Source organism: Hipposideros armiger, unplaced genomic scaffold, assembly GCF_001890085.2.
Source record: "Hipposideros armiger isolate ML-2016 unplaced genomic scaffold, ASM189008v1 scaffold_135, whole genome shotgun sequence".
Lineage (NCBI taxonomy): Eukaryota > Metazoa > Chordata > Mammalia > Chiroptera > Hipposideridae > Hipposideros > Hipposideros armiger.
In genome coordinates, this window is record NW_017731485.1 from 1667729 (window position 1) to 1686020 (window position 18292).

The following is an 18292-nucleotide window of genomic DNA, read 5'->3' on the forward strand; positions in this document are numbered from 1 at the left end:
GGGGGGCAGCCGGTGAGCTCAGGTGGTTAGAGTGCAGGCTTATAACACCAAGGTTGCTGGTTCCATCCCCACTCGGGCCACTGAGCTGCGCCCTCCACAGCTAGATTGGAACAACTAGTTGACTTGGAGCTGATGGGTCCGGGAAAAACGCACTGTTCCCCAATTAAAAAAAAAAAAAGTTCAAAGTGGTTGGTAAATAACGAGTGCCCTACACCACCCCGTGTGCTCCTAGGACCCTCGGGGTAGCCCCACTGTTCAGTAACTGACAGGTGAAATCTGGCCTAGGAGGGGCCTCCAGGTCCCCACTCCAGTGCTACAGCTGGCCCCTGCTCTGCTGGGGAGGTGCTGTGCCTCACGGGTTGTTAAAGATTAACTATCACCCTTATAGCACTGAAAACCTGAAAGTCCCCACCTTGGGGAACCAACAGATAGACCGGGAAAACCAGGGATTATCCATGTGTTCAGTTTGTTCCACAAATATTAATGAGCACTTACTTTGTACCAGTCATGTTCAGCTCTGGTAGTACAGTAATACAGCCAATGTTCCTACCTACAGAAACCTGAGTCTAGTGCAGGAGACAGGCATGTAAAGAGGCAATTATGGTATGATAAAGGATGAGATAAGAGAGTAGATTTGGCATGGGAATGAGTAGGAAGAGTACCCAAATTGAAACTGGTGGCAGGAGGCAGTCATGGAAAGCTTCCTGGAGGAAGGGACATCTAAATTGAAACTTAAAAGATGAATAGGAGAGAGAGGGAGGGGGGAGGGAGGGAGGGAGGGAGAGAGAGAGGGAGAGAATGGCAACCAGGGAACTTAAAGAAATTAAGTAGGAGATAAGGCCTGAGGCTAAGTTAGGCAGGGATGTTGTAGCATCCTTGAAAGGGTTTGGACATTTTCTCCGAAGGCTAAGGAGGGGTTATTGGAGGGTTTTAAGCAAAGAAGTAATTTGACGATATTTTCATTTCAGAAAGGTACCTCTGGCTGCAGCGTGGAGAGTATCTCAGAGTGGACCTGCTGCTAACTGTGGGAGGGGAGGGGCACACTCACAGAATGTTGCACTAGTTTAGGCAAGAGGGGAAGACACTTTGGACTAGGATAGAAACACTAGAGATAGAAATCAAAGGAAGATAAGTGCTTTAAGAGGAAAACACTCAGATTTGGTGATGAGGGAGTTTGGGGATTGTGAGCAAGCAGTCAGGAGTCACGCCCAGGCTTCTAGAAGTATCTGGGTGCGGCCATTTTCAGAGGCAGGAAGTGTCAGAGGAGGGAGGTGATGATGGTGATGATGATGGGGAGGAGGAAGAGGAAGGAAAAGAGGAGGAGAGAGTGGGAGACGAATGAGATGATAAGTTCAGATTTAGAAAACTGAGCTCTTGAAAGAGGTCCGGGCTAGGCATAGATTTAGAAACAATGACTACAGAGTTTGTATCAGTTAGCGTTTGCTGTATAAAAACCACCCCCAAAACTCAGAGCTTCAAAACAACAAACACTCATTATATTTCAAGATTCTGTGGGTCAACTAGGTATTTTTCTGGTCTGGACGGCCTTAGTTAATGTGTTTTCTCAGCTGGCAGCTTGGCTAAGCCTGGATGGCCTAGGATGGCTGCAGTCATTTATCTCAGAATCAGTGGCCTATTTGGTCTACAGGGCATCAGATAAGGTCTTTCATTGATTGCCCCAGCAGGCTAGCCTGGGTTTCCTCCCATGGTGGTCTTGGGGTTCCAAAGAATAATACAAGAGGATAAGCCCAGTGCATAAGAATTTCTCAAGTCTCTGCTTGTATCACATTTGCTATTGTCTCATTGTCCAAAGCCAGTCACATGGCCAAACCCAGAGTCAGTGTGGGAGGGGGCACTATAACAGCATGGGTCCAGTGAACTGAAACTGCCCACCACCATCATTCATCCGTCTTCCTTTCTCCTCCCCTGCACTAGGATGACGCTGTATGTCGGGAAGGATGAAGCTGGCTTCTATGTTTCCAAAGCACTGGTTCACACGGGGGTGGCTCTAGTGGTGAGAGGGGGTGTCTGAGGGGCTGGAAAGAGGGGATGGGGCAGGAGACGAGCCCCCCTCACTCATGATTCTCCACCTTCTGCCACAGCCTCGTGGACTGACCCTGGCCTCCACAAACGGCCCCACCACAGATGAGGTGACACTCCAAGTCTCAGGAGAGCGAGAGGGCTCACCTAGCACAGCTGTCAGATACCCCTCAGGCAGTGTGGCCCTCCCTGGCCAGTGGCTGCTCATTGGTGAGACCCTCTAGCTCAAATTTGGAATAGATGGAGACGAAGGACCCAGGATCCTGGCTTCTGAGCTGGAAGGCTGAGGCCACCTTCAGCCTGGTGACTTCTCCCCTGTCTCTTAGGACATCATGAGCTGCCCCCAGTCCTGCACACCACCATGCTGAGGGCCCATCCCACCCCAGGGGGTGAGACTGCTGAGACCAGACCCTCAGGGAGCATGCGGGCCCCAACCCTCTTCCTGGAGGTCAGTGCTCAAAGGCATGAGGGCTTGGGAGGAGACTTGGCAGTGGGGTGGGCAGCCACTGGACCTTCTCAGGCTTCTAGGAATAACATTTGGGGGTGGGTCAATCGACATCACACAGTTTTCCAAGAGAAAATAATTTTTTTTGTTATTGCCAGAAACATATTAGAAGTGTCAAAAGGATATTGGTTATCTAAATTGTGAAACATGGGCCACGGTTTTCTTTACCCTTCTTCAGTGTAAGAATTACACAATGTTTATCAAGTGAGACAATGAAAACAGGAAAACTACAAAAGCTCTCCCAGGAGAGGATTGGACAAGCATCACTCGTAGTTCAAGGTTAGAAGGAACAGCCATGCCCTAGAGCAAGAATTCTCAAATATGGTTGCTCGTTAGAATCACGTGGATGCTCACTCCAGCCCCACTGAATTCAGAATCTCTGGAGGTGGATATCAGCCTTTTTTGGTGATGCCCCAAGATAATCTGTAATCTTTAGTGACACCCCGGGAGATAGATGCTGGTTATCAGCTAGGTTTGGAAGACCCATCTGCTGGGGCCCCATGATGTGTCAGCACCACGGAGAGCGTCATGCTGCCCACCCGCAGACCACTCAGTGCCACTTCAGCACCACGGAGAGCGCCTGGTCCCCCACGTACAGACCAGTCACTGCCCCTTTAGCTAAGCCCAGCCCTCTACGGGGTGACGAAGAAGGGGTAGGGGTTCCACAGTGGGAGGGGGTGCTAAGAGTGAAAGCCCTTTTGCCCGCAGCTCCTGAGCAAGGGTGGGGAGGAACCTTGGGACCTGGAGCTGCAAGAGAAAACCCCAGACTTGTATCCAGGGCTGGGCTTCCAAGACCTGCTGGCAGCCAGCCTTACTGCTGTCCTCCTGGGAGGGTGGATTCTCTTCTTGATGAGGCAGGTAAGCTCGTCACCCCAACCTCAGGTCCTTCTTAGGATACCCTAGGGCAGGGGTCAGCAAACTGCAGCTCGCGAGCCACATCCAAAGAGACACATGTGGCTCGTGAGCCACAGTTTGCTGACCCCTGCAAACTTGGGGGAACTCTGCCCCTCCTCTCCGAGACCTCAGCAGCTCTCTCCTTCACCCAGCTCGGATCCTGTCCTCTGCCTTCCTCTCAGCAGCTCCCTGAGCCCCTGCTACTGTGCTCTATGTGTTCATGGTCCTGTGCCAGGCACAGCTGCTGGGCCCACCATGGGGCAGGGTCTGTCCAGGGCCAACCCCTCTTAGGCCCTTGTGTTTTAGCAGCAGCAGCAGCAGGAGGAGGAAAAGCAGCAGCCGGCCTCCCCGGGACCTGCAGGCCCTCCTCCCATCTCACAGGATGCTCTGTCCCAGCCCTCGGGGGCCACCCCACAAGATGAGAAGACGCTGCAAAACTCCTCAGAGCAAGCCCAGTCCCTTGAAGACCCTGAAGGTGAGCTTAGGGGGACAGGGAAGGGCAGAGCCAGGGACAGAGAAAACAGAGGGGCTGGTTTAGCCTCAAAGTCGGTTTGTTAAAAGCCACTGTAGTGGGGTCGCTAAGCTGAAGTAATAAGAGAATATTTTGAATAGTGCCTGCTATGTAGTTGATTGAGCACTCTAGAAATTTCTGCCATCTGTTTTTATTGTCGTTATTTTCAAGGACTCTGCATGCAGAGAACTGGGTGTAGATCTAATTCCACTGTGTGTTAACTTTGATGAATTGCCGAACTCCTCTGAGCCTCAGTATTCTCATCTGTCACATGGGAACAGCAACACCCATCTCATTACATCTCCTTGTCATGAGGGGTCACCATCATTATTAAATCGTACTGAGGTGACATTAATATGTGCACTAAAATAACATCATATTTGGTACTAATAATCGTAAATTACCTCGGTACCATTTGGTGCCTTTCCCACTCTTTAGGGCTTTTTATTTTTTAAACATTTCTCTTCTTTTCTCATTTTACTCCTATAAACAAGCCCTTCGAGCCTCCTCTGGTACCTGTGGGATGACCCTGGGTGCCTTCCACATCCCTTCCTTGGTCAGTCTGGGCTACTTCTGCTGCTTTGGATTTAGGCCAGGCTGGCCTCCTGTCCTTTGCATGAACTGCTGCTGGCACCTCCCAGTCACTGCGCAAACCACAACCTCGTGCCTTGGAGTCACGCTGCTGTCACCTTAACTCAGGCTGAAGTCTGCCCCACAGGCGACTCCACGGTCCAGTGCTGCTCCGTGTTCACCTCTGTGCTCCCCTGGCCTCTGCTGAAAGGGGACAGATCCCCTTCCTCAGGGGTCAGCTGTTGAAAAGCCCCCACCTCAGGGCTGCCTGAGCCCCGAGCGGTGCACCTCCTCTCACTTGACTGAGTCTGAGTCTGGCTTTCTTACCCCAGATGCTCAGACGCCACCTTTTCCCAGGTGGCTCTCGCCAAATGGCCCTGCAGTTCCTCCTTGTTTTCATCTTTCAGTTGCCCCTCACCACCACGGTCCATGTGACCCTCATTGTTGTAGTGGAATTCCTTCCCCAGATGGCTCAATTCCCTTGTAAGTCAGTAGATACCGATAACCCCTGGAAGAGAAAAGAGGATACTGAATCTCAGCCCTGGCTCAGCCAGGACACCTTGATCTATAAAATACCTGTACTTCTTTACCTGGCATAAGAAAATAATCAAAGATATCAGCCCTTTGGGGCAAGAACCCAAGAAAATAAAACACCCAGGTGGAGCGTGGCCCCTGTTAACTCGGGGGTAACAGTCTCTATGCAATGCTGGATTTCCTCTGTAATCAAGCCAAAAAGCCTTTCCATTTCTTTCGCTTCCTTTGTTTAGAGAGCTGATAAACTCTTCATTTTGGCATCTTCATGGCCTCTAGGCCAAAACGGAAGAGAGTTCGGGAGGTTATCAGGCAGTGTGATAAATGCTTGATGGCGGGGTCACATAGGGAGCTGTGTGAACACAAAGGGGCGTGTAACTCAAACGTGGGGAATCAGGAAGTGTCCCTGAAGCAATGGCTGAGCGCTGAGCCCAAGGATAAGAAGGAACCACACCGGTGAGCAGGGGACAGTGAGCAGGAGCACCCAGGTGGCCCCAGGTGACACCGGCAATGGCTCAGAGATGAGAGAAAGCAGGGTGCACATTCTGGAAGCTGCCAGGAGGGCTGCAAACTCATGCCCGCAGGTGGGCCAGCGGCATAAAGGAAACGAAGGAAGCAGCCCCGTAGAAGAGAACAGGGCATGGTGGGGACTGTGGCAAGCTGGGCATGGGTGCCTTGTCTATACTGCTTTACAGACGAGAAAGCCCAAAGGCACAGCAGTTAAGCAACTTGCCCAGTATACCAGGCACTGGGCCCAGGCAGTCTGGCACCCGCCTGGGCATGGAGTGTGGGACTCCGGACAAAGGAGGAGGTGGCAGGGCGGGTCTGGACTGGCCAGTGCTGGCTCCGGGGAAACACGTCCTCCTCTCCCCCTAGCTGAGCAGCTTACCGTGGTGGGGAAGATTTCCTTCAACCCTAAGGACGTGTTGGGCCGCGGGGCAAGTGGGACTTTCGTTTTCCGGTGAGTAGCAGCCAGGAGCCAGCTGGAGACGCGGCTCTCACAGCCCTTTCGGCGGCTGTCCCTTGGGGAGCTCACCGAGGTGGGTGCAGGCTGGCGCCCCGCTTACCAGTTCCTAACCTTTCCTTTATCTGCCCTCTCTGAACCTCATCGCCCCACCTCCCAGGGGTCAGTTTGAGGGACGGGCAGTGGCTGTCAAGAGGCTCCTCCGTGAATGCTTCAGCCTGGTCCGGCGGGAGGTTGAGCTGCTCCAAGAGTCGGACAGGCACCCCAACGTGCTGCGCTACTTCTGCACAGAGCGGGGACCCCAGTTCCACTACATCGCCCTGGAGCTCTGCCAGGCCTCTTTGCAGGAGGTGAGGCCGTGCAGGGAGGTGCAGGGGAAAGGGTGGGGGGTGGCCGGAGGTCCCAGCTGCAAAGTGACGCTGTGGCCCTCGCTGCTCCTCAGTACGTGGAAAGCCCAGAGCTGGACCGCTGGGGCCTGGAGCCCAAGACGGCACTGCAGCAGTTCATGTCGGGCCTGGCCCACCTGCACTCCTTACACATAGGTACCTGCCCACCTCCTGGTCTCCCAGTCTCCACCCCCCGGCCCTGTTCTCCCCGCCTCCACTCGCTCTCAGCCGCCCTCTGCTCTCACAGTGCATCGGGACTTGAAGCCGGCCAATGTCCTCATCTCAGGGCCTGACAGCCAGGGCCGAGGCAGGGTGGTCCTCTCTGACTTCGGCCTCTGTAAGAAGCTGCCGGCCGGCCGCTGCAGCTTCAGCCTGCGTTCAGGCGTCCCAGGCACAGAGGGCTGGATGGCGCCCGAGCTCCTGCAGCTGCTGCCCCCAGAGAGCCCTGTGAGTCCTCCCACCCTGGCCCAGGACCTCTCCTGTCCAGGCTCCGTGTCACCTGCTGTGCGAGCTGGCGTCTCTCCTCCCACCTGTTTCTTCATCTGTAAAGTGGGATAACGCATCTCTTCTTACGAGAGCAGTGGCTCTCAACCAGACGCTATTTCACCACCCAGGGGACACTGGACAATATCTGGAGATATTTTTGGTTGTCACGCTTGGCAGGGTGGGGGTTGCTACTTGCTTCTGGTGGGTAGAGGCCAGGGAGGCTGCTAAACATCCTGCAAAGCACAGAATGGCGCCCGTAACAACGAATTATCGGGCCCAAAATATCTCCAGTACTGAGAGTAAGAAACCCGGACCTAAACTGTTTTTCACTCATCCCTGTGCTGCTGAATCATGGGGGAACTTGAAAAAGTCAGCTGCCCAGGCCCCACGGCCAGGATTCAACCTGACTAACCAGGGAAGGGCCCCAGGAGGCTTTAATGTGTAGCCAGGTAGAGAACTCCTGGATACAGGGTGCGGGGAGCATCAGGAACCAGTATGGTTGAGGCACACAGCAGTGTCTGACCCGTGACGCCTGAATTTGGGGTCCAGGACTGTCTGAGTCAGCAGTGTGGGTGGAAGATGAAGTCATGGACACAGATGAGAGTGACACAAAAAGACAAGTCATTAGACAAAGCCACCTGCAACCCTAAAGTCTAGAGAAAGCTAGAGGTGGCAGCCTGGAGGCCCAAGAACCAAAGGCCTTGGAGGAGCCTGTACGGGGCGTGGCTTTTTAATCAATGGCCAATATTTCAACTTTAGGGAAACTGCACACAAAAAATCTGGATTTCTGGATTCTCTTGGGAAATGAAAGCTCTGTCGCCCCGAGCGCCCTGGAGGCAACCAACCGGAGCTAAGTGCCAGCTGGTGCCTGTTGGACGGGGCCATGCCAGATCCTAGTCCTCACGGCCACCTAACTGCCATGTACCTGGCCAGCTTCACACAGGGATGTGGCCTGCTAGGCCAGAGGAACAACGCTTGGAAGTCTGAACTAGCTCAGTGGGGCCAAAGATTTTGGAGAAAACCACAGGCCCCTGTCCGCAGTGCAAAGCGGAGGGCATCTAGGCGAGGAGAGGCCTCTCGGGGGCATCCTTAGTTTGACTCTGAACCAAACCCCCGCTGCCCTGGGAGAACTTAGCCTGGCAGACTTCCGGAAGCAGACTCCCTGCTCACCTTCTTCTCTCTGGCCCCAGACCAGTGCCGTGGACATCTTCTCTGCAGGCTGCGTGTTCTACTATGTGCTTTCTGGTGGCAGCCACCCCTTCGGAGAGAGCCTTTACCGTCAGGCGAACATCCTTGCAGGGGCGGCCCATCTGGCTCACCTGGAGGAGGAGGCCCATGGTGAGGGGGACCTGGCCTGGGGGGGAAGGGAAGAAGCGGGGCTGAGGCTGGGCGGGCCTGAAACAACCCCTTCTCCTACAGACCAGGTGGTGGCCCGGAGCCTGGTGGAGGCCATGCTGCGCCCGCTGCCCCCTGCGCGCCCCTCTGCTCAGCACGTGCTGGCCCACCCCTTCTTCTGGAGCAGGGCCAAGCAGCTCCAGTTCTTCCAGGTCAGGGACAAGCAGATTGGCGAGGGAGGGGCTTGGCGACCCGTGACCTGTGCCAGGCAGCTTAGACTGCTTGGTCACCATCTGGCACTGCAGTCCACTCCCTCCTTTCCCAGCCCCAGCTGCCCCTTGTAGGACACTGCGCCCCGTTCTTTCAGCCCTAGCTGTCACTCATCCCACAGTGCCCAGATAGCCCATTCCGACTTGTGCGACCTTGAACAAGGGACTTGGTACCTGAGCCTCAGTTTGCTCATCTGTAAATGGGTACAACGGTACCTACCTCATGGGTTGGTGAAGACCTGGTGGGATTACACAGAGATGGGGGCTCCTGGCCCTGTGGCCACTGAACGCTCTGGGGTCCTAGGACATCAGTGACTGGCTGGAGAAGGAGCCTGAGCAGGGGCCCCTGGTGACGGCGCTGGAGGCGGGGGGCTCCGCGGTGGTCCGGGGCAACTGGCGCGAGCACATCTCGGTGCCGCTGCAGACAGGTAGAGGCCGGACACGGGCGGGGCCTGGGGGCCACAGGGACCCAAGGGGACAGCTTTGCCAGCTCCTGCCCTACCCACAGATCTGAGGAGGTTCCGGTCCTATAAGGGTACGTCGGTGCGAGACCTGCTCCGCGCCATGAGGAACAAGGTGCGTTCCAGGGCTCGGTGGGGCCCGGCCCCTGGGGAGGCTGTCACCGCTGAGCCAGGGCCCTCTGCTCTAACCCGCAGAAGCACCACTACAGAGAGCTGCCGCCTGAGGTCCAGCAGGCGCTGGGCCACGTCCCTGACAGCTTCGTCCAGTACTTCACCGACCGCTTCCCGCGGCTGCTCCTTCACACGCACCAAGCCATGAGGAGCTGTGCCTCCCAGAGCCTCTTCCTGCCCTACTATCCACCAGCCTCAGGGGCCAGGCAGCCGTGCCCAGGGGCTGCTGGGAGCTGAGGCCGGCCTCAGCACCGGAAAGGACCCCCAGAGGCTTTGCAGCCTGGGGATGGACACTGAGCGAGGTGGGCCCAGCACCAGGAGCCAGGCGCCCTCAGGGAACACAAGGAGCAAGAGATTCACGTGTTTAATGTATATAAAGACAAGGAAGGGACAGTCCCGAATCCAATAGCGACATTCTGTACAATTCATATGGTGGGGTGGAGAGGGAAGGGGACGAGCCACAGAACCCACACCAGAGCATGTACAAAAATAACTTACACAGCAGCCCCACTTGCAAGGATGCCACGGCTCTGCCCGGCCCCCAGGGCTCGGGCACACAAGGAAAACCAGCACCATGGGAATTAAGCAGAACGGGCCACGGTCCGGGGGGTGGGGGCCCCAGGCCACAGGGGCTACGAGGAGGCCTTGAGGCGGTTGGTGACCGAGCGTGAGCTCAGCAGCTTGTCCACCATGGTGCGTGCATAGCGGAGGCGGCTGGCCAGCTCCCGGGAGCAGCCGTACTCCTCCAGGAGGCTCAGGCGGTACGTGCGGAAGTCCCGCTTCTCGTTGATGTAGGTCACGGCGGCCATCAGGGGGCACAGGATGAGTTTGGTGTGGTCCTGTGAGGGAGGAGGTGGGCGGACGGAATGCGATCAGGGGACGGGAGGGCCAGCTGCTCGTGTATGTGGGGGCGCAGGGAAGGCATCCCAGCCGGGTGGGGCCTCGCCGCCCCCTCCCTGCCCGCCGCCAAGTCACCTGGAAGAAGTTGATCTGCACGCAGCCATTGCTCAGGTGCAGGACGATGGCACTGCGTGTGCGGAACCAGGTGCGCAGGTACGGCAGCCGGGCCAGCTCGTCCCCTTCCCGCGGCGTGATATTGGCCCCCGCCTTCAGCAAGTGTTCGCTCATGTAGTTGCGGAAGTACCTGAGCAGGGTGATCTGGGTGGAGAGAGGGAGGGAGTGGGGATGGAGGCCGCCCGGGGCATGCGGCACCCCCCAGCAGCGCAGGGCCCGCGGGCAGCCAAGCTCACCTTCTTCATCAAGGAGCTGGGATGGGAAGTGACGGTAAGGTAGGACTCTGTGCCGTCGCGTTCTATGTACTGCAGGCTGTCCCCGTCGTTGTACAGGATAAGGCGTGTGGAGTCATTGAAGAGTACCCCCACGCTGTTGTCACACAGCTGGTACCCTAGGGGCAGTGGAGGGAGACCTCAAAAAGGGGGCAGGGCGCACAGGTAGGCCGGGGCTGGAGACGGGAGAGTTGAGGAGGACCTGGCAGCCAAATAGGCAAGAGCTTGGCTGCGTCTCGGGGCCGCGAGGCCGCCCCTGGGAGGCACCTACCGAGGCCGTACTTGTCTGAATAGTCCACCCACTTGCTGACCCAGAAGATGGGGATGCAGGCGGGATCCTCAGCCTCCTCTGGGATGGAAACAGACAGACAGTTGTCAGGACCACCTCTTCTCCTCAGGTGGCCCACTCCAGGCAGGCTCACTGGACACCCCAAGGGACTCAGTCACGAGGCCCAGGGCCCAAAGAGCAAAGCGGGGCCCCTGCCCCAGTGAGCTGACAAGCAGCACTGCAGAGCGCCAAGCCCCACTCAGTCATTCAGGTGACCCGACAGTGTGCCAGTTGGACACTGTCACGGGTACGCAAACCCCGCCTTCAAGGGCAGAGCTACTCCAAGTAAATATGGACAAAGTATTTAAGTTGCTTCCATCATGGTGAGGTAGTGGCTGACAGACTATCTAGTTCTCCAGTTTTGAGTGATTTAAACATTGTGAGAAAACAGACATTTCCTGATGTTACACTCAGTGACTGCAATAATCCCCCTTTTAAATACAGGAAACCAACACAGAAACTTTAGAATACTCAGGTGAGGAGTGCTATGGAGAAATACACAGCAGATGCAGGGGGTGGCAGGGCTGGGAGCGGGGGCAGGGAGGGGGCACTGGGGCAGACATTGGAGGGGGTGAGCGCATGGGCCATGCAGGTGTCTGGAGGAAGGCTGTTCTAGAAGGGAATAGTACGAGCCACGCCCTGAGGCTGGCGCACACCTGGGTCTGTTCCCTCGGCTGTCCTGAGGGCTAACCAGGAATGCCCTGTGCATGGGCGAGTGCACTGAGGCAGCACAGCGAGGTGCTGGAAGAGGGGGCACTTGTGGAGACAGAACAGATGGGTCAGAGAAAGGAAACGGTCAGACCATGGAGGGCCTTGGGCCTCGGGCTGCCTCACTGGGGTTTTCATCCACAGGCGATGAAAGGGGGGACTGACCATATGCAGACGGGGACCTGGACAAGCCAGCACGCTCTGCAGGCTGAGACCTCCCTGCCCTCCCGTGATGCCCCAGGGAACCGCCCCCAGGCCCCCGCAGCGCCCACCTTGCCGCACCAGCCCCCGCTCTGAGGGCTTGGAGGCATTGACGCTGTGTAGCTGCTGCAGCATGTCACCGAGGTGGCAGTCAGCGGGCTCACTGGTCTCCCGGACTGCTGGTTCCTCCTTTTCTCGGGGCCGTTCAGACATGGGGTTCCCCACGCCTAGAAGAAGATGGGACATGGTCATTAGCTGGGCACAAAAGCCGATGGGGAGAGGCATGGGACCCCTGCCACAGCTGGCGCACTCCCCAGAGAAAACTCTTAGCTGCCATTGCTTTGGGTAAGCTGAGTCAGTGCCAGGTGATTAGAGTGCCTGCTCTAAGGACAGGGACGTGGCACTCCTGGCATCTCTGGGACCAGGCCACGCACTTTAGGACACAGAGTGTCAGACGCTTAGGCCTCTGACCCTGTGGGACTCCACCGGTCCCTCGGGGAGACAGCTCCGAGGTACCAGCAGCTTGGGGTGGCCTGCTACAAACCAAGGATTCAAAGAATCTTCAGCTCCCAGGAGAATGGAAGGTTCGGTAAATCGCAGAGCAGCGGGATGAGGTGACGAAAACACAAGAGTCTTCCAACCTAAAATCTGCTTTACGTACTTACACACGACCAAAAGAGGTCTGGAAAGATTCACACTGCGACCTTAACATGCGTTTTATCTGAGTGTAGAGGCGTGGGTGACTTGTATCTATGTCTAAGTGCTTAATTCTCTCCCCTCCAACATGTGCTCATTCTCCTCGTGTAATAGGACATTCTTCTTCAAAATATTTAAAGATCAGAGTTTTCCATTTTAAAGAACTATGCTGTGACAAGGACTTAAGTATAAAATAATATTTGGGACTTGCTTTTAAAACTCCAGCCAGAAAGGTGGGAGGAGGAGATGGAAGAGATAGAAATACAGGCAAATGCTACTGACTATTAAAAATGGGTGATGACATGGGAACTCACCACAGAGTTCTCTCTCCTTTTGGGTAACTTTGAAAAGTTCCAGCATAAGACGTTTTTTTGAAAAAATGTTTTATATGCAAAAATTAAAGCCAAAAAGGGGAAAAAAAGGTAATTCTTAAAATAACGATATTACATGATAGCCCGGAGGATGAATAAATAATCAAATAAATAAATGTGTGTGAGAGAAGGGATAGCTCTTCCTTGTAGCAGAATTCCAATTAATGGGATGTAGGAGTGGGCGACAGAAATGTCACCATCACTATAACTATAGCACAGTGACGTGTGCGGCAGGCAGGACCTGTCGTGGATGCTGAAACCAGGGGGCAGAAGTCTGAGGACAAACACGACAGTCTCCCACAGCAAGGCAGGTCTTAATTACAAAGAGAACGGTCACTCTGCAGTGGAGACACCCATCAGACCTCGCCATGACCAAGTCATCAAGGCTGACATCACCATAAAAGGAAATGTCAGAAGTTAATATGCACCAAACGAAAAGAGGCAATCCTTACAGTGACAGGAGTGGACTGTAACGGAAACAAAGGGACTCAGACATTGAATTGGTGTATATTAACTGGGTGCTATAGCCACAGAGAAAAAATGTAGTTCAAGTGATTTTTTTTTTTACACTGCAGATCCTTAGTGAAATATATTCCAAGGACAAAAAGAACTGTGAGAAAATACAACATCCTTGAATAAAAGGAGCTAGTATATATAAGCTGAAAAATGTGTGTATATGAATGTAAGGAGACAAGGTTTTTGGTTTACGAGCAAAGAAATATAAATATAAAATCAAAGGAGTAAAAATCCTATAATATTATATTTGAATCAGATACTTATAAATTACCAAAAGAAAAGTAGCAACTCCACAGTGGAGAAAAAGATTGCTATAAGACAGGATCATGTGAGTGTTTAATTTCTTGAACTTGATAGGTGTGTCACGTGCTGCGGTTTATGTAAAAGAAGCTTTGTTTCTGGAAATATACACTGAAGTTTTAAATTGTAAAGGACAGGATGTATATACAACTTAACTCTCAAATAGTGCAGAAGAAAGGGAGGAAGGGAGGGATTGATGAAGCTAATGTGGAAAAAATGTTAATTGTGGATCTGGGTAAAGCAGATAGAGGAGGTCTTTGTCTATCACACCTTTTTCATAGGTTTGAAATAACAAAATAAAATGTTGAAAAAAATGTGAATCAGAAATATAACACAAGGTTTTTTCCCCCCAAATTGTGTATTTCCTACTGCTGTCTTCTGAAGAAACCTAGAAACAATGACAACCTGATCACTGGCACGTGGTTTTATAAGAAAATGTCCGCTTTTAAAAGAGATGCACAGTGAAGTTCACAGGTGTCTGGGGTTAATGTCAAAATACTTCAAAGGCGCCAAAAAGGAGAGATGAACCCATGTGACCAGGTCTTGATAAGTGGAGTCTGGTGGGTGCCTGGGAGTCCGCTGCCCTAAGCTCTAGGTGTGTTTCTGAAATGGTTCACACTTTTTCAATGAACCATGCCAAGAGTGATGTTAGGAATTTTTTAAATGGTCAGAACTTTTCAGGTGTGGTGTATGGTCACTGTCCTCTTTTGGGGCCTGACCGGTCTGCTTCAGGCCTGTCTTTCCTGAGAGGGTCGAGGGGAAGGGCATTTGCCATAGGAGGACCGGGCCATGGCTTCGAGGACCGGGGCCTGTCCTCCTGCACCCGAGATCTGGGGTCGTCCACCCCACATCTGAAGCCTAGGTGCTCCCCAGGACCTGCTGTCTCCCCAGCTCCCACTTTACCTTTATTGAGGACTGAGAGAGGCTTCCGGTTGCTGGAGTCCAGACTGCTGGGAGCGATGGAAAACCTGGGTGGGATGGTGAGGCAGGTGATGGGCAGACGGGCGGGGATGTAGCCAGAAGTAAAGAACTCGTCTTCGAGCAGCTCGTGAATGGTGGGCCGGGCCGTGGGGTCTGTCTGTAGCATCTTCTGGATGAGGGAGGCGGCCACGGGATTGATGTGCTGGAGCAGAGGGAGGGAGAGCCATAGCAGGACGTGCTGGGGACTGAGCATGGCACTCAGGCACTGCAGGCCCCGTGCCACATGCAGCCCAAACACGGGCCTCAAACACGCCCGTCAGTGATACGCTTCAAGGTCACACAGACATGATTTGAGTCCCAGTTCTCTCCTTAACACCAGCTGTGACAAGGAACCTGACTCTCTAGGGCCTTTTTATCTTCCTCTGTGAAATGGGGACACAGCACCAAGCTGGGAGCCCTAGTGAGGAGACTCCATGGGGTGTAACCTAGCACGGGGTCACATGCATAGTGACAACCAGGCACTAACTGTGCACCTACTAGGTGGCAGGAAAGTACTCTAAGCACGTTGTGTATGTTAATGCAAGTAACCCTCACGAAAGTCTCTAAGGGGTGGCGCTATCTATTACCATCCGTCTCCTGCAGATGGGGAAACTGAGGCACAGTGAAGTCACGTGCCTAAGAACAGGCACCCGGTAAGAGGCGGCACCAGCACCCACTCCAATGCCGGCGGGTCGGCTTGAGCAGCCACACTCCGAACCACCCCAGGCTGTGTTCGTCTGACAGGTAACTGACCCTTCAGGACTGTCTGTCCTAAGGGGACAGGGCACGCGGTCAGAACACCCAACTGGAAAGTGGCCGTAGAAACAGGCTCTTCTTTTAGACGCACTCACGCGGGTGGTTGTGAAAACACACACAGCTGGGTACGCACAGCGGTCCTCAGGCACTTACTGCCCACGAGGCACTCGGTGAAGTGTTAGCCGCGTGACTCCACTGGACAGACGGGGCTACCGCTCTGTAGATCCAGGCCCCCTGCCCTCTGAGTCAGGACAGTCAGCTCCCAAAGCCCAAGAGCACCTCTGCTTCTGTCTCCTATGCCCTGTCTTTTTGTGATTGTTTGTTTATACACATTTCACATTACTCTCCCGCTCTTTGAGAATATACAACCTCTGCCCCGCTGGAAAGAAAGCTGTGTGCTGTTTCAGATGTGAACCCTCTGAAGCTTTGCTGCTAGCTACCCAAGGGGTGGGGCTGACCTATCTGTGTCCCCAGGATCTAGCTGGGCTCAGCGAACAGCTTTGGGGTGGGGGGAACCCAATATAAAATAAATGTAAACTTCGGGTGTCTTTAGTCACCTTGGGAATACTGTAGTCATTCTTCTTGATCCGGAGGTAGGTCTCTTTCAGGCAAGACGTCTCAAAAGGCGGTTTACCCACTAACAAGGTGTACCTGGAAGCACAAGCGGGGGCTGGCTCAAGGCTCCTGGCAGGAGGGACCTCTCAGGGCCAGGGCGGAGGTCAGGCGTCCTCTGGACACTCACTCTTGACCCTGAGGACAGTCCCCAAATCCACTGAGCAGCCCCAGGAACCGGGACACTGGCGGGGAGAGCCCTCAGCAGAATACACGCGATAGGCCCAGGGTTCTTATGGGCCAGGGTTTCTGGGTGCCAGCCTGCACTTTCCCAGGGCCCCCAGGTGGGTGGCCTACGGCTCCTGCAGAGGCAGCTCCACGCTAAGAGCTCTGTGCTAAGGCTTGAAGTTTCCATTAAAAAAAAAACCCACTGGAAAGAAGGATGAAGGCCGATGCCACAAGTCATTCCTAACTCTCCAGGATCTAGGCCACCAGCAGTCATGAGGGTAACATCTGAAAAGGCCCTGCGCCCCCCAGCTGCCTCAGCCGGCCTTGCCCCAGGCGGACCACGGGCACCTCCTCCTGCCGGCTCTAACTCCTGGCCTAATTTTTCCCGGCCGATGCTGCTTTCTGGATCTGCGGTTCTGAAACCTCATTGTGCACAAGAATCAGCCAGGGATCTGGTTGAAATGCAGGATCTGATCCAGTAGTCTGGGCCCTGCGAGTCATTTCTCACAGGTTCCTGGGTGAGGGGCTGCTGGCCTGTGGCTCACGCTTTGAGGAGCAGGCGCTACGGCAGGTTTGTAGAGACCTTCCCTCCCATTCCCGGCCCAGGCTGTCGGGGTCCTACAGGACACACCAGTGACAGGAAAAGGAATGGCAATCAGGTGAGGTTTCCCAAAGGGCCCCTGCTGAGGCCTGGCGGGTCCGAGAGCACCCCCAACTTACATGATGCAGCCAATGGACCACACGTCCACCTCGAAACTGTGTCCCTTCTTGCTCAGCACCTCAGGAGCGATGTAATTTGGCGTCCCACACAGGGTCTTCTTCCGTTCCCCGTCATATTCAACTTTGGTGGCCAGTCCAAAATCCCCTGGGACAGAGCGGAAAGGAGGTTCTCAGGTGCTGGCCTCTCACCTGTAACTGCGGACAGCTGGCTCAGGTGTGACCTCCGAAAACGAGGTCATCTGATCCCTCAAGCCTCCGCGGCTTGTGTGCCCTGGAACCCTCCAGCATGCCAGCCAGGGAAGGGCCTCCCAGGGGCCCTGCTAGCCCCTCCCCTTGGGAAGGAGGGCTAAGATGGGGACAGGAAACTCAAATGCAAGTAAACCTCCAGACTGCGACGAGGCAGCTTTGTGGGGTAATAGGGAGGGGTGGGGACTGTGGCAACCCAGAGAGGATCTCAAGGGAGCAGCCTTTTCAGCCCAGCAAAGAGTGGCCCTGAGGGGATGCTGTTCCTGCGCTGCTGGGCTGTTGGGGAGGAGCCCCACGTCAAGACCTAAGTCAAGCCTCCTGATTTAAAAAAGTGGCAACAAATTCAAATCCTTAAACAAGAAAATACTCTGTAAGAACTAACAAGTGTTGGAGAGGCTGTGGAGAAAAGGGACCCCTCGCACACTGCTGGTGAGGAGGCAAACTGGTGCAGCCTCTAATGAAAGCAGCATGACGGTTCCTCAAAAAACTAAGAACGGGGCTACCCCATGACCCAGCAATCCCTCTTCTGGGATTCCAGAAAAATTGGAAAACACATATTCGTAGATATGCATGTACCCCTGTGTTCACTGCAGCATTATTTATAACAGCCCCCAACATGGAAACAACCCAGGTGTCCTGTGATGGATGACTGGACAAAGAGGCGGTATATATATATATATATATATATATATATATATATATATATATATATACACAGACAGTGGAATACTGCTTGGCCATAGGGAAGATGAAATGCTGCCACTCGCTACAACATGGCTGGATCTTGAGAGCATCCTGCTAAGTGAAATAAGTCAGACAGAAAGGGACAAGAGCCATGACTTCCCTCATATGTGGCATATACAATAGAAAGCAACAAACTCATAGATTCAGACAACAGAAGGGTGGCTACCGGCGGGAAGTGGGGTGGGGGCAGGAGGAAGAGGATAAAGGGGGCCCAGGCTTCAGGCGGTGAGCACACCAGAATGTACATTGATGTCCTGTCGAACTGAACCCTGAAATTCGCAGAGCCAGTCAACGGCCCCGGCTGCCTGCCGCCCTCGCTGTCCTTGTCCCCTCACTCCCACTGTGCAGCGTCCAGCCCCCGCAGGCCCAGCGCCTCACCTATTTTCACCTCCAGATCCTCGTTCAGGAAGAGGTTGCCCAGCTTGAGGTCGCGGTGAATGACGCGGTTCAGGTGCAGGTACTGGCAGCCCAGGACGATCTGCCGCAGGTAGTAGCGGGCCTCAGGCTCGGTCAGGGCTTTCCTGCGCTTGTGCAGCTCCAGGAGAGACTGGGGGGGG

At 54.4% G+C, this 18292-nt stretch overlaps 2 protein-coding genes across 4 annotated transcripts in view; one reads left to right on the forward strand and one right to left on the reverse strand.

The window, feature by feature from the left end:
• Positions 1 to 9390, forward strand: part of ERN2 (endoplasmic reticulum to nucleus signaling 2) — a 15245-nt gene extending 5855 nt beyond the window's left edge. Inside the window, exons 9-22 of one of the 2 annotated variants that reach the window (XM_019649794.1) lie at positions 1936 to 2014; positions 2103 to 2250; positions 2367 to 2488; positions 3254 to 3403; positions 3749 to 3914; positions 5928 to 6012; positions 6176 to 6365; positions 6458 to 6557; positions 6649 to 6848; positions 8078 to 8225; positions 8307 to 8434; positions 8796 to 8919; positions 9000 to 9067; positions 9148 to 9390. In XM_019649794.1, the coding sequence (XP_019505339.1) occupies positions 1936 to 2014; positions 2103 to 2250; positions 2367 to 2488; positions 3254 to 3403; positions 3749 to 3914; positions 5928 to 6012; positions 6176 to 6365; positions 6458 to 6557; positions 6649 to 6848; positions 8078 to 8225; positions 8307 to 8434; positions 8796 to 8919; positions 9000 to 9067; positions 9148 to 9360 (1921 nt within the window). In that variant the 3' untranslated portion in view covers positions 9361 to 9390. The remainder of the gene's footprint in view (positions 1 to 1935; positions 2015 to 2102; positions 2251 to 2366; positions 2489 to 3253; positions 3404 to 3748; positions 3915 to 5927; positions 6013 to 6175; positions 6366 to 6457; positions 6558 to 6648; positions 6849 to 8077; positions 8226 to 8306; positions 8435 to 8795; positions 8920 to 8999; positions 9068 to 9147) is intronic. The other variant, XM_019649795.1, reaches the window with a different exon arrangement.
• An 83-nt stretch (positions 9391 to 9473) lies between these two features.
• Positions 9474 to 18292, reverse strand: part of PLK1 (polo like kinase 1) — a 10974-nt gene continuing 2155 nt past the window's right edge. For both annotated transcript variants that reach the window (XM_019649796.1, XM_019649799.1), the window contains exons 2-10: positions 18114 to 18282; positions 16746 to 16890; positions 15803 to 15896; positions 14433 to 14652; positions 11718 to 11873; positions 10681 to 10758; positions 10374 to 10528; positions 10099 to 10281; positions 9474 to 9962 (exon numbers count right to left, since the gene is read on the reverse strand). In XM_019649796.1, coding sequence (XP_019505341.1) covers positions 9756 to 9962; positions 10099 to 10281; positions 10374 to 10528; positions 10681 to 10758; positions 11718 to 11873; positions 14433 to 14652; positions 15803 to 15896; positions 16746 to 16890; positions 18114 to 18282 — 1407 coding nt within the window. In that variant the 3' untranslated portion in view covers positions 9474 to 9755. The remainder of the gene's footprint in view (positions 9963 to 10098; positions 10282 to 10373; positions 10529 to 10680; positions 10759 to 11717; positions 11874 to 14432; positions 14653 to 15802; positions 15897 to 16745; positions 16891 to 18113; positions 18283 to 18292) is intronic.